The sequence below is a fragment of the Tupaia chinensis genome, unplaced genomic scaffold, assembly GCF_000334495.1.
Source record: "Tupaia chinensis unplaced genomic scaffold, TupChi_1.0 Scaffold000415_1, whole genome shotgun sequence".
NCBI lineage: Eukaryota > Metazoa > Chordata > Mammalia > Scandentia > Tupaiidae > Tupaia > Tupaia belangeri.
The window spans coordinates 3,125,550-3,137,728 of NW_006159920.1; the positions used below are offsets into that span (position 1 = coordinate 3,125,550).

At 39.9% G+C, this 12,179-nt stretch overlaps 1 protein-coding gene across 3 annotated transcripts in view; it reads right to left on the reverse strand.

Moving 5' to 3' along the window:
- Positions 1-12,179, reverse strand: part of SEC22A (SEC22 homolog A, vesicle trafficking protein) — a 72,003-nt gene that overhangs the window by 953 nt on the left and 58,871 nt on the right. For all 3 annotated transcript variants that reach the window (XM_006154578.3, XM_006154577.3, XM_027774218.1), the window contains one exon: positions 6,966-7,031. In XM_006154578.3, coding sequence (XP_006154640.1) covers positions 6,966-7,031 — 66 coding nt within the window. The remainder of the gene's footprint in view (positions 1-6,965; positions 7,032-12,179) is intronic.

The window sequence follows — 12,179 nt, forward strand, 5'->3', positions numbered from 1 at the left end:
AAAGTCCTTCTTCATCTAGGGATAAGATAACATAACCTAACTAAGACATTCATTCAGCTATGACTGTTCCACAGCCTGAGGGACTGGCAGATGATGGCTATGTCACTGGACTCCCACATGGCCAACCGTGGTTCGAGTCCCAGATCCGGCGGCTTCAAATTCATACCAGACACATGTGCGTGCATGCCCAAAATCCCAAAAGGAGAATGGAGGAGAGGGGATTGCAGTGTGGCCATTCCCCTTGGGGGGGGGGTGATTTCTCGCTTTCTGTCTCTCTGTCTCTTTCTCTCCAATGAGCACACACATCATATAGCAAAATATCTCTCCCTCAAAAAAAAAAAAAAAAGTTCCACAGCCTGAAAGAGAAATAGATTTTTCCCTTTATGCTGTTCATCTTTCAAAAGAAAGTATTTTTGTGTCATACTTTAAATGGAAGTCAACTGAATGACTCCCTTGAAACAGGCTGGACAAATTTCCCAAGGTGAAAGGCAACTGGAAAGCATTCCCAGGGCCTACGGGGGTTCAATGTCACCCAGAAAAGTAAAAAGAGTTCACACAAGCCATTAAGTAATAGTGGACTTGTGAGGCTAGCTGGTGGCGCAGAGGAAAGGCTGGCCCACATGGAAGGCTCACATCTGTGAAGAGCTCCCTGAACTCTGGAGAGCTGCACCTGTGTCCACGATCCGGTGCTGCGTGAAGCTGGGGATGGGTCACAGCACGAAGACCCTGGGGGTGCCTGTTCCTATCTCCTACTCCTGCCCGCCTCTCCTTGCTTATAAAGGAAATAAATACATAAGCTGAAAGAAAACATGGACTCATATAACCTAAGTGAGTATTAAAATAAAAAGTCTGGGTGTTCATTTGAACCAGAGTTGAAAATCAGCTTGAGGTGATTCCAGTTATACTGGTCTGCCACAGAGTGCCAGGGACTGGGCTAGGCCAGCGTGAGCACACTGTGGGGAGACTCCACGCAGCGCGGACTCGTTGAGGGCTGCTACGTGTCAGAACACTGTTCTTCAGTTACGAGCACAGCACACACAAAGCCGTTGCTCACATGGAGCTTTCTTTCTAGTGAGGAGGGATTGTAAACATTTTTAAATATACAAGATAACATGTCCTGGAAGAGATAAAGCAGACAAATAGGATAGAGAATGACAGGAGTACTATTTTAGATGAGACATAAAGAAAGTGCTGCCCCCTCATTCCCTGAATTCATCCTTCCCTGTTTTATTTTACTCCACAATATACTACAATCGTACTTGAAAAATATGCTTATTTTGTCATCTGCAGTTTTCTAATAGAATCCAAGTCTCATAAGGGATGAAATTTCTGATTGTTTTGTTCATTCATTTAACTCCAGTGCCCAGAAGAGTATCTGGCATATAATAAGTGCTCAATAAAATTGGTTGAATGAATGATCCATTTCCTAGAAGAGGTCTAACATTCATAGCCTCATAAGAATAAGAAATATATGTGATCACAAGTCTTTTTTTTTTTTCTGTGATCACAAGACAGAAATATATGTGATCACAAGTCTTTTTTTTTCCTGTGATCACAAGAATTAAGAAAAGTAGATCTCTGTGTGAAGTTGTGTCTAGACTTCAGAATGGGAAGGACATTAAAGTATTTCTTTTGTTAAGTATGTTTAATTCTTATATAAATTAGGACTCTTATTTAAAAATAAGACTACTACACAAACGAAATGAATCAAAAGCATTTATTTTATCTGAGTGATTTTCACTGTGGAATAGGAAGTTGAAAAAAAAGGTAAAAATAAAATGGTTTTCTTTTAAAATAACTTTGGACTTAAGAAAAAAGTTACAGAAACAAAGTTCCTGTATACTCTTCACCTCGCTTCCTCTAATGCTACCCATTTATGAACCACACAGCACAATCATCAAACCAGGACATTAACGCTCACTAAAAACCACTAGCTAAGCCACAAGCTTTACTCAGATGCTATCGGTCATCCTACTAGCGTCCTTTTTCTGGTCAGAAGTCAATCAGGATTCTACATGGCATCTAGTTGTCATTTTCTTCTTAGGAAGACGAAGAAGACAGGTCTTCTATTCCTCCCTCTAAATACAACTAGAAACCCTGGACTACCTATCGATCTATCTATATAAATATATAAGTAAAAGTAGCATAAGAAGACCCTGAACAGTAGAGAGAAGAGGCAGAGAGCTAAGACCCTTGAGACCCAAGGAAGGACACAATGGTAACTTGCCTGAGTTTTCTTTTTATCTCATATATCCCAGACTTGGAGATGAAGTTGGCAGCCAGAAATGCCAATGAATAACTTAGGTGAAATAGACCGCTTCCTCAAAAAAGCACGAACTTCTAGAATTTACTCCAAATTAAATATAATTTGAATAGTCCTGTCCTTAACTCTAAGTCCTGTCTATAACTGTAACTTACTCTATAGCTATAGTAATAAGACTAAGTGGTTCTGGTGGAGGGACAGATATTTAAATCAATAGAACAGAATACAGAACCCAGAAACAGTCCCACACGAACAGAACCAATCAGTGTTGACAAAGGTGCAAAGGCAATTCGATGGAGAAAACCCTGGCTTCTCAACAAATTGTACTGGGGCAACAAGAAACAAAAAACCTCAACTTACGACATCTAAGTCTCACATTTTAAACAAAAATGAACTCAAAATGGATTGTGAACTTACATGTACAACATAAAACTATAAAATGTTCAGAAAAGACATAGGAGAAAATCTCAGGATCTGAGGTTAGGCAGAGTTCTTAGACTTGCTACCACAATCATGACTGATAAGAGGAAAAGTTAATTAACTGAACTTTATCAGAACAAAAAAAAATTATTTTGCAAAAGACCCTGCTAAGAGAATGAAAAGATGAGACCAGCAGGTGGTATAGTGGTTAAGGTACTGGACTTCCACATGGCTGAATGCAATTCAAGTCCTAGACCTGGCAGCTTGAAACTCACGCCGGTCAGGTTTGAGTGAGCATGCCTAAAATTCCAAGAGGAGAATGGAGGAGAAGGAATTGTGATGTGGACTCAATCTTACGTTTTTTGTTTGTTTTTGTTTTTTATGTTTTATATTTTTTTTCTTCCTATAGGAAGAAAAAAACAGAAAAGCCAGTAACAAAAAGTTACTGCTATAAACGGAAATGTCTCTGTCCCCCCATATGCGCATGTTGAAGCCCTAACCACCAATGTGATGGAATCAGCCTTTGAGAGGTAATTAGGTTTAGATGCGGTCATGAGGGTAGAACTTCCATAATGGGGGTTTTCTCTTATGAGAAGAGGAAGAGGCATTGGCATGTCCCATCTCTGCTCGTGAGGGTACATCAAGGAGAGGAAGAGGGCCCTTGCTGAGAACTGAATCTGTTGGTATCCTAGTTTTGGACTTACCAGCCTCCAGAATTGTTAGAAATAAGTATCTGTTGTTCATGCACCTAACCTGTAGTACTCTGTTAAAGCAGCCCGAACTGACAAGACAGCACAATTTTATTTATATAGTATTTATGTAAAATGAGAACATTATACAAATAGAGAACACATTTGTGATTATCGGGGCATATGGAGAGGTTAGGGGAGATGGGAGGCAGATGTGGTTGTAGAAATGAAACACGGATCCTTGTGGTGACAGAATGTTCTGTGTCTTGACTTCATCAGTATCAACATGCTGGCTGTGATACTGTTTTACAGTTTTGAAAAACAGTACCATTGGGGGAAACCAGGTAAAGAGTACATAAAATCTTGTTATGATGCCATAGATATGTACAATATCTCAGAATAAAATAAAATAAAACAACTGTAGGGGCCAGCAGGTGATGGTTAAGGCACTGGATTCCCACATGGCCAACTGCGGTTTAAGTCCTGGATCTGGTGGGTTGCTTTCTCACTTTCCCTCTCTCTTTCTCTCTGCGTATATATGAGTCTCTCTCTCTCTCTCTGACAAGCACACATTTCCTACAGCAAATTTAAAAAGTAGTAAAATTAAATAATTCTTTGAAAAAATAAAAACTAATATACATAAGTGTCAGAAACTTACTTTACAAATGACGATATACGCATTATTAATACACACATATACGAGACAATAAGCTAAAGGAAGTGCTGCAGCATGTGAACTGATGACTCTAGGTGTACTAGCCTCGCAACTCTTCTGTACATTTAAACGTTTTCCAAATGAAATGCTGAGAGAGAAGGACTAGTCTCCCAGTTCTTCACTGACCTGTGCTTTCTGGCCTATGTGAACGTCCGTATCTAGACTAGGCCTATCTGGCAGCACATTGAGCTTCCATAAGCTCCTGCATTCTGAGGAAAAAGGCAACGAGTCAGAGTAGTGACCTTTCAGTCCCCAACTAATGGGGATTTTAAACATCCTGACAACTGATAAAGCATGTTGTGTGGTGAAATGTAATCGCTTATGTTTTACTGTGGAAAAAACAGTGCTCAGTATATTTGGAAAGTAGGCAGTTTCATGCCTGTCACTGAAGGAAATTAGGTTTTTGCTTTTCTTTTCTAAAGCATGAATTTGTTTACTTCTCTGAGAACACCTGAATGGCACTGCTCCACCATGAGGTCACTCTTAGAACTGCTTCAGCTGTCCTGGGAAGTCTAACAAAGGCGTGCCTAAATGCAGCCCAGTGGTCAGGGGCACGACTGGAGTCACACAGGTGTGGGTTCAAGTCACTGACAATAAGAACTGTCTAAGCCTCAGTGGGAGACGGTGGAGAGGACAGGATCAGTGTGGGGCTTTTAGTGAGGATTTAATGGTACCTACAATGAACACAAAGGGCTTAGTGCAAAGTAACGACTCGCTACATTCTGCCATTGTTATTAAGCATTTAAAATGACTTCATTAAAGCAAAGCTACTGAAACAGAGTTTACTTATAATTACACATAAGATTATCTTCAAGGTAATGTTTACATGACTTTATGTGGTTATGAATACAGTTATAAAATGATAATTTATATAAAATCATATAAATTAGGAATTTTTGCCTAGAAATAGCATGAGACAGTGGACAGAGCAGGATATCCAAAATCAAGACTCAGACTCACAGCCCGACGCCATCACTTTCTGGCTATGTAATCTCAGGATGCTGTTGAAACTGCTCAGTTTTCTTGTTTTCAAAAATGAGATAATCTCCCTTGGGTGACAAGATTGTATGAACCAAAGTAGAAAATGTATGCAAGAATATTTCTTAAAATTAAAGTACTGTGTGACATTAATAAATACAAGTTTTCACATTTCTTGCATGAAATGTCATTCATTATAATTAGATTTGTCAAAATTGACAGAAATTTATTTCTTTTTTTTGGGATAGGTTTTTGCTACAGGGTGCGTGTGCTCACCAGAAAGACAGAGAGACAGAAAGCAAGAAATCACCCCCCAGGGGGATGGCCATGCTGCAATCCCTTTTCCTCCATTCTCCTCTCAGGATCTTGGGCACGCACGCAAACGTGCCCGGCATGAGTTTAAGCTACCGGGTTTGGGACTCCAACCATGGGCGACTACATGGAATCCGGCATGAGTTTAAGCTACCAGGTTCGGGACTCCAACCATGGGCGACTACATGGGAATCCAGTAACATAGCTATATGCCAACTGCTGGTCCCCAGAAATTTCTAAAGATAATATGAATAGTTAAGAAAAATCAAGAAAGATTTTTTTGTTTTTGTTTTTGTTTTGGGGGAGGGTTTGGAGAGGCTTTTGCTATAGGGCATGTGCACTTGCCAGAAAGACAGAGAGAGACAGAGACTAAAAGCGAGAAATCACCCCCCAGGAGGGATGGCCACGCCACACTCCCTTCTCCATTTTCCTCTCAGGATCCTGGGCACACACACATGCTCCTGGTGTGAGTTTAAGCCACTGAGTCCTTTAAGCCACCGGGTCTGGGACTCGAATCACGGTCCACTACATGAGAGTACAGTGACATAGCCATTACACCAACTGCTGGTCCTCCAAGAGAGTTTTATAAATAGGGTCACTGAAACTAAAATATCTAACACATCTTACATCAAAGTCATTCATTCATATTTATTTGTGTGTGTGTGTGTGTGTGTGTGTGTGTGTGTGTGTGTATATATATATATATATATATATATATATAAACACATACATAAATATCTTCTTATTAAAGACTTCTAATGGATTTTAGGTAGCTTTGTATCTGCAGTTCTAAATCTAACATTCTCTTATGCAATCCTGAGAAAAGTATTACTTACAAAAGTTAGATCCACAGGTCTTGCTTACTCTCACATGTTTGACAAAGTCATTCTTGAGCTTGGGTAACTGGCCTACCTGCCCCTCTCTTCCCTACAAATCTGTGCTCCTCTGACCTGGGAAGTGTGAGTACCAGTCTCCACATCACATGGGTGCAAACCCGTTTTCCTCCTCCAGTTTCAAGTCGGGTCTGTCTCCACAGCCCAACCAGCCTTTAAATGACTGTTTTCCCCTCCCTACTGCATTACCACAGTTCAGGCTCTCACTTCCACCTGCAGTTGCAGAATCACCTCTCAACCAAGTCCCTTGCTTCAAATTTCTCTGCCCTTACAATCCATTCTGTTCATTACTGTTCAATCAAATAGCCTAAAATCCGATTTTGCTGTGTCACTTCCTATTCAAAGACCTTTCCAAAAGTATAAAAATCCTCAGCCTATAGCATAAGCAGAGGCTGGAAGATGAATAATCAGTCAGTCACCAGAACATTTAGAAGTAGCCTTTACTCCGGGCAGACTGCAGCTACCACTGCAGCCCAGGTGCAGAAAGACTAACATCGAGTTCACTGGGAAAGATGGTTACTCATACACATGTGAGTCACAAAATTAACAAAAGCTCAGATTAAAAGAGAGGCAAAGAACTCAAAGATTATTTTTATTTACTTAAAACACATAAGTAATTACTAGAATTGATACCTGTTACAAACAAATATGGAGAAGTAGTTCTTAAAAAAAAAATAAATAAGAGAAAAACATACCTGGTAAAGGCAGGCTGCTGTTCCAAGGAAAAATGCAATGATGTAGTTAAAATCCTCACCATCACTCTGTAAAAACAAAAGGTTGCTTTTTTTTTATGATGGAAAAACACAATCTCAAAAACAATCAGTCAGGATAGGATACAGTAATGTTTATACAAATTCCAAATTTTCACAAAGTGGTACATAAAAGTTCTCACGAGTCCTAAAATAGAAATGTAAAATGTTCACCCGGAGACTGTGAGGTACAGGAAGACTACAAGAGCTCCTGCACTATTGGCCTCCCCGCCAACTTTACGGCACCACAGAGAAGATGAAAACCGAGAAAGTTTCCACACTACGTAAAACTTCTCTCTTCCTATTAGGGAAACATACATGCATGTGTAATGCCCCAAAGGCTGACAAAGTTACTCCTGCTCACTAGGGGCACTACTCAAGTCAAATAAACATGAACAAACTTGGGACTGGCAGATGGTGTAATGGTTACATCACTGGGCTTCCATGTAGTTGGTCATGGTTCGAGTCCCAGATCTGGTGACTTAAAACTCATGCCAGGCGCATGTGCACACATGCCTGAGATCCCAAGAGGGGGAATGGAGGAGAAGGGATTGCAATGTGGCTATACTCCCCACTCCCGGGGGTGATTTCTTGCTTTCTGTCTCTCTCTCTGTCTGTCTCTTTGGCAAGCGCATGAACTCTACAGCAAAAATCACTCCCACCCCCGAAAAAAAGATGAATAAACTTTATTATCTATGAATACATTATTGAATCGCCCAATTTGGTAATTTGACACAATTTAGAGAACAAATGTGAAAACAGAAAAGCTACTATCCACTAGAGTGCACTAAATCCCAATAAGAAAAAACAGGACTCCAATTCATTCAGCTGTCTAGAGAAACGGCCACCCAGAGGCAAGTCAAAGACACACCAGACAGGCACTGACTATTTCAACAGGAAAGCGAACTTGGACACATGGAACTACCATGCTTCCCTACTCCTTCTGGTTCCTCCTGTATATCTACATTTATCAATTTGTCTCAATGTTTTTATCCAGTCCCATCTAAGTCCACACCCGAGCACTGCATTTTCTTTTCTTTTAGAGAGGTACATTTGGCCCCTTATTTTAGAAAAATCTTTACAGTAATCTTTACAATCTTATAATGAAAATATTCACAAGACATGGGAGTGCCTTTCATAACTTGGTCCTCATAAGAGAGTACAGAGAGGGGCTAACAGGTGGCATGGTGGCTAAGGTACTGGACACTCCCACATGTCCAATCATGGTTTGGATCCTGGACCTGGTGGCTTGCTTTCTCACTTTCCTTCTCTCTGTGTATCTGTCTTTCTCTGGTCAAATGAAAATGACTGAATGAGTAAATAAAATTAAACAAATAAATCTTTTTTTTTAAAAAAAAAAAAGAGTACAGAGAGCAAGTTCCTTCTGCACTGGTTACTGTGCAGCAGAACTGTGGTGAGGCGGGCGTGGCCTGGCCTAGAGAGACGACCTTAGCACAGGAACCAGTCATCTGGGAGAAGGCCAGCTGTACCCAGATGCAGGCAGGGTCGACATGAACTTCTCCACTTTCATAATTCTGAGACTTTAAATAAGATCTGCTTGATTATTTTTACTTTAGTCCTTTACTTTGTAAAAGACCCTTTTCTGATGATAAAAGTCTGTGTTCCTTGTAGATAATCTGGAAAATGCAGATTATACGAGGATATTCACGTGGTCCATAAATACCACAGCTACAGGGGAATAACTACTAACCCTTACCTGTGTTTCCTTTCAGTCTTCTCTGGGTGTGTACATTCTTTAAAAATGGAATGTAACTTTATAACTACTTATTAGTACTTCAAATTACATCATAAACACTTACATTTATGATAGTAAATCATCACAAGATAGTAAATTATCTTCAACCACAGATTTTGCAATGATCGTATGACCTTTCATTGTGGGGATATACTGTAATTTAATTATTGTCTCAGAAATGGGTATTATTTTTTTCCCTGAGTTTCCACTCCCACTTTATAACTCTTCACTGCCTTTGGAACACTTAAGAGTATATCTCTGGAGTCAGTCAGAGTTGGGTTCAAATCTACTTACTAGCTCTGTGATCTTGCACCACTTATTTAACTTTAATTCCTTGTTTTTAAAACAATAAAAGTTGTTGAGATTAAATGAAGTAAACATTTGCAAATACACAGAAAAGTAACTGGCATACAGTAAGTACTCAATACAGTCACTAACTTGTCTCTTTCTGTGGTTATTGTCTGCGTCTTCCTCTGATAATAAATTACCTTTTCATTTTTTTCTTTTTTTGGTGAGGTTTTTGATACAGGGCATGTGCACTTGCCAGAGAGACAGAGAGACAGAAAGCAAGAAATCACCCCCCAAGAGGGGATGGCCATGCCGCAATCCCTTCTCTTCCATTCTCCTCTTGGGATTATGGGCACGCACGCACACACGCTTGGCGTGAGTTTAAGCCACTGGGTCCGGGACTCAAACTGTGGTCGACTACATGGGAGTCCAGCGACATATCCATTATGCTAACTGCGGGTCCCACCTTTTAGTACTAAGTTTCCAGTGTACTGGGCTTATCTTTTCAGTTGGTTCCTGATCTTTCTTAGAGGAAGAAAATAAATCTTACTACTTGTACAAACCTGTGCACATAGTAGGAATTCAATGAATGCATACCAAATTGAGTTGAGTTTTGAAAAATCTTTAATTTACTTGATAATCTATAAGCAGATCCTGCATTCAATAAATATTCATTAAGCAGGGCCAGCAGATGCTGTAGCAGTTGCATGGCCAACCATGGTTCAAGTCCCGGGCCCAGAGGCTTGAAACTCACACCAGGCACATGTTTGTGTGTGCCCAAGATCCTGGGAGAAAAATGGAGGAGAAGGGATTATGGCATGTCCATCACCCCAGGGGATGATTTCTGACTATCCCTCTTACTGTTTCTGTCTGTCTCTCTCCACAGTGAATGCACATGTCCTAAGGCAAAAACCTCTTTTAAAAAATTCATTAAGCACTCAGAAGTCGGGTAATATGTTACTAGACCTAGAACAGAAAACACTTATGTCTAAATATTTGGGCATGGTGGTTAAGGTAATGGACTCCCACACGGCTGCTGAAGTTCAAATCCCAGATCTAGTGGCTTGAAAATCAAACTGGGCTCTGGGGCCAGCAGGTGGCATGATGGCTGAGGCACTGGACTCCCACATGGCTGACTGTGGTTCAAGTTCCAGACCTGGCATTTTGCTTTCTTGCTTTCCCTCCCTCTCTCTGTCTGTCTCTGGTCAAATGAAAAATAATAATAATAATAATAAATAAAATAAAATAAGTAATTACGTTTTAAAAAAATAATAAGAAAATCACACCGGGCTCATGTGCATGTATGCCCAAAATCCTAGGAGAAGAAGAGAGGAAATGGGATGGTGTGGCCATCCCGCTTGGGGTGATTTTTAACTTTCCCTCTCTGTCTCTTTCTGACAAGCGTATGTGTCTCATGACAAAAACCTTCAAAAAATGCAGGCAAGTACATAAAACGACAATTCCTATCCAAAGTGATAGCTGATAGGATAGGTGTGTCTATACAGGACACTAAGGGAGCCTGTCCATGGGAGATATATCTAATGTTGCGTGGGGAAAAAAAAAAGGTCAGGCTTTTCCCAGAGGAAGTAAAGTTTAACCTGGGTCTTGAAGACTGGACAGGTAGACAAGATAGATGAGGTAGAAGTAAATTCTAGGCAAAGTGAGTAGCATGGACTCTCAAAGAGGGAATGATGCCCTATTCACTAAGCTAGGAGTATAGAAAGAAAAATAGATTTGAGAACAGAAGACATTGAGCTCTTTTCTTTCTATTTTTTTTTTTTTAAGAGAGAATTTTGCTACAGGCACATGTGCTCACCAGAGAGATAGAGACAGAAAATGAGAAGTCATCCCCCCGGGGGGAATGGCCATGCCACAGTCTCTTCTCCTCCAGCCTCCTCTCAGGATTTTGAGCACGTACGCACATGTGCCTGGCCTGAGTTTTAAGCTGCTGGGCCCGGGACGCGAACTGTGATCGACTACATGGGAGTCCAGCGATGTAACCATTCTGCCATCTGCTGATCCCTTGAGCTCATTTTGAACATGTTATTTTGGAATTGCTAGTGGAATGTCTAACTAATTACACTTGGTGGATATTTAAGTCTATTGTATTTAAGTCCTCAGAAAAGAGTTTAACCAGGAGATCTAGTTTCACAGTCATCTATTTATTTATTTTAAAATTTTATTTAACTTTATATATATATATACACATATATATATAATTACATAAGTAAATATAACTTTATATGTATATATAAAAATAAAACAAACCAGAGAGGGACAGAGTGAGTGAGTGAGAGTGAGAGAGAGAGAGAAGTGAGAAAGCAAGCCACCAAGTCTGAGACTTGAACTGCAGCTGGCCATGTGGTAGTGCCGCATCTTCAACCACACACCACCTGCTGGCCCCAGTGGTCATCTATTTAAATGGAGGTTAGACAAAAGGTTCACGACAATCAAGGGCAACAAGTCTTAATTCTTGATTGGCTCTAAGAGGAAAAAATACTATAAAAGAACATTTTGGGGGCAACTGTGGAAATCTGAATACAGATTTTATACTGTACCACTCTTAAATTATTCTGATGTAATTACATAATAAATATAAATACCTTTATATTACATATAAAGGTATGATTATGTAAGTTAATGTCTTAGTCCTTAAGACACACATACTGAATAATTTTGGAAAACTATAATAACTACAATTTTACTTTCAAATGATTTAGCCTAAAAAGGAAAGAGAGATAAAGGAAGAAACAAAGGTAAGTATATAAGTGGATGTTAATTAAATTGTTCTTTAAATTTTCCTGTAAGTTTGAATTCTTTCAAAATAAGATGTTATACTCGCTTCTCGGCCTTTTGGTTAAGATCAAGTGTAAAATAAGATGTTATATGGTAGGGGGAGGAGAACACAAATTTTAAAAAGTTCCATGCAGCCACTAAAGAGAATGGACTAGATCTTTGTGTACTGATACGAAACTATCTTCTACATATTGTTAGGTGAGAAAAAAGGGGCAAATCAATATTAAGAATACACTATCATTTGGGAGGACCAGCAGGTGGCATGGTGGTTAAGGTGCTAGACATTCCCACATGGCCGACCACAGTTTGAGTCCCAGACC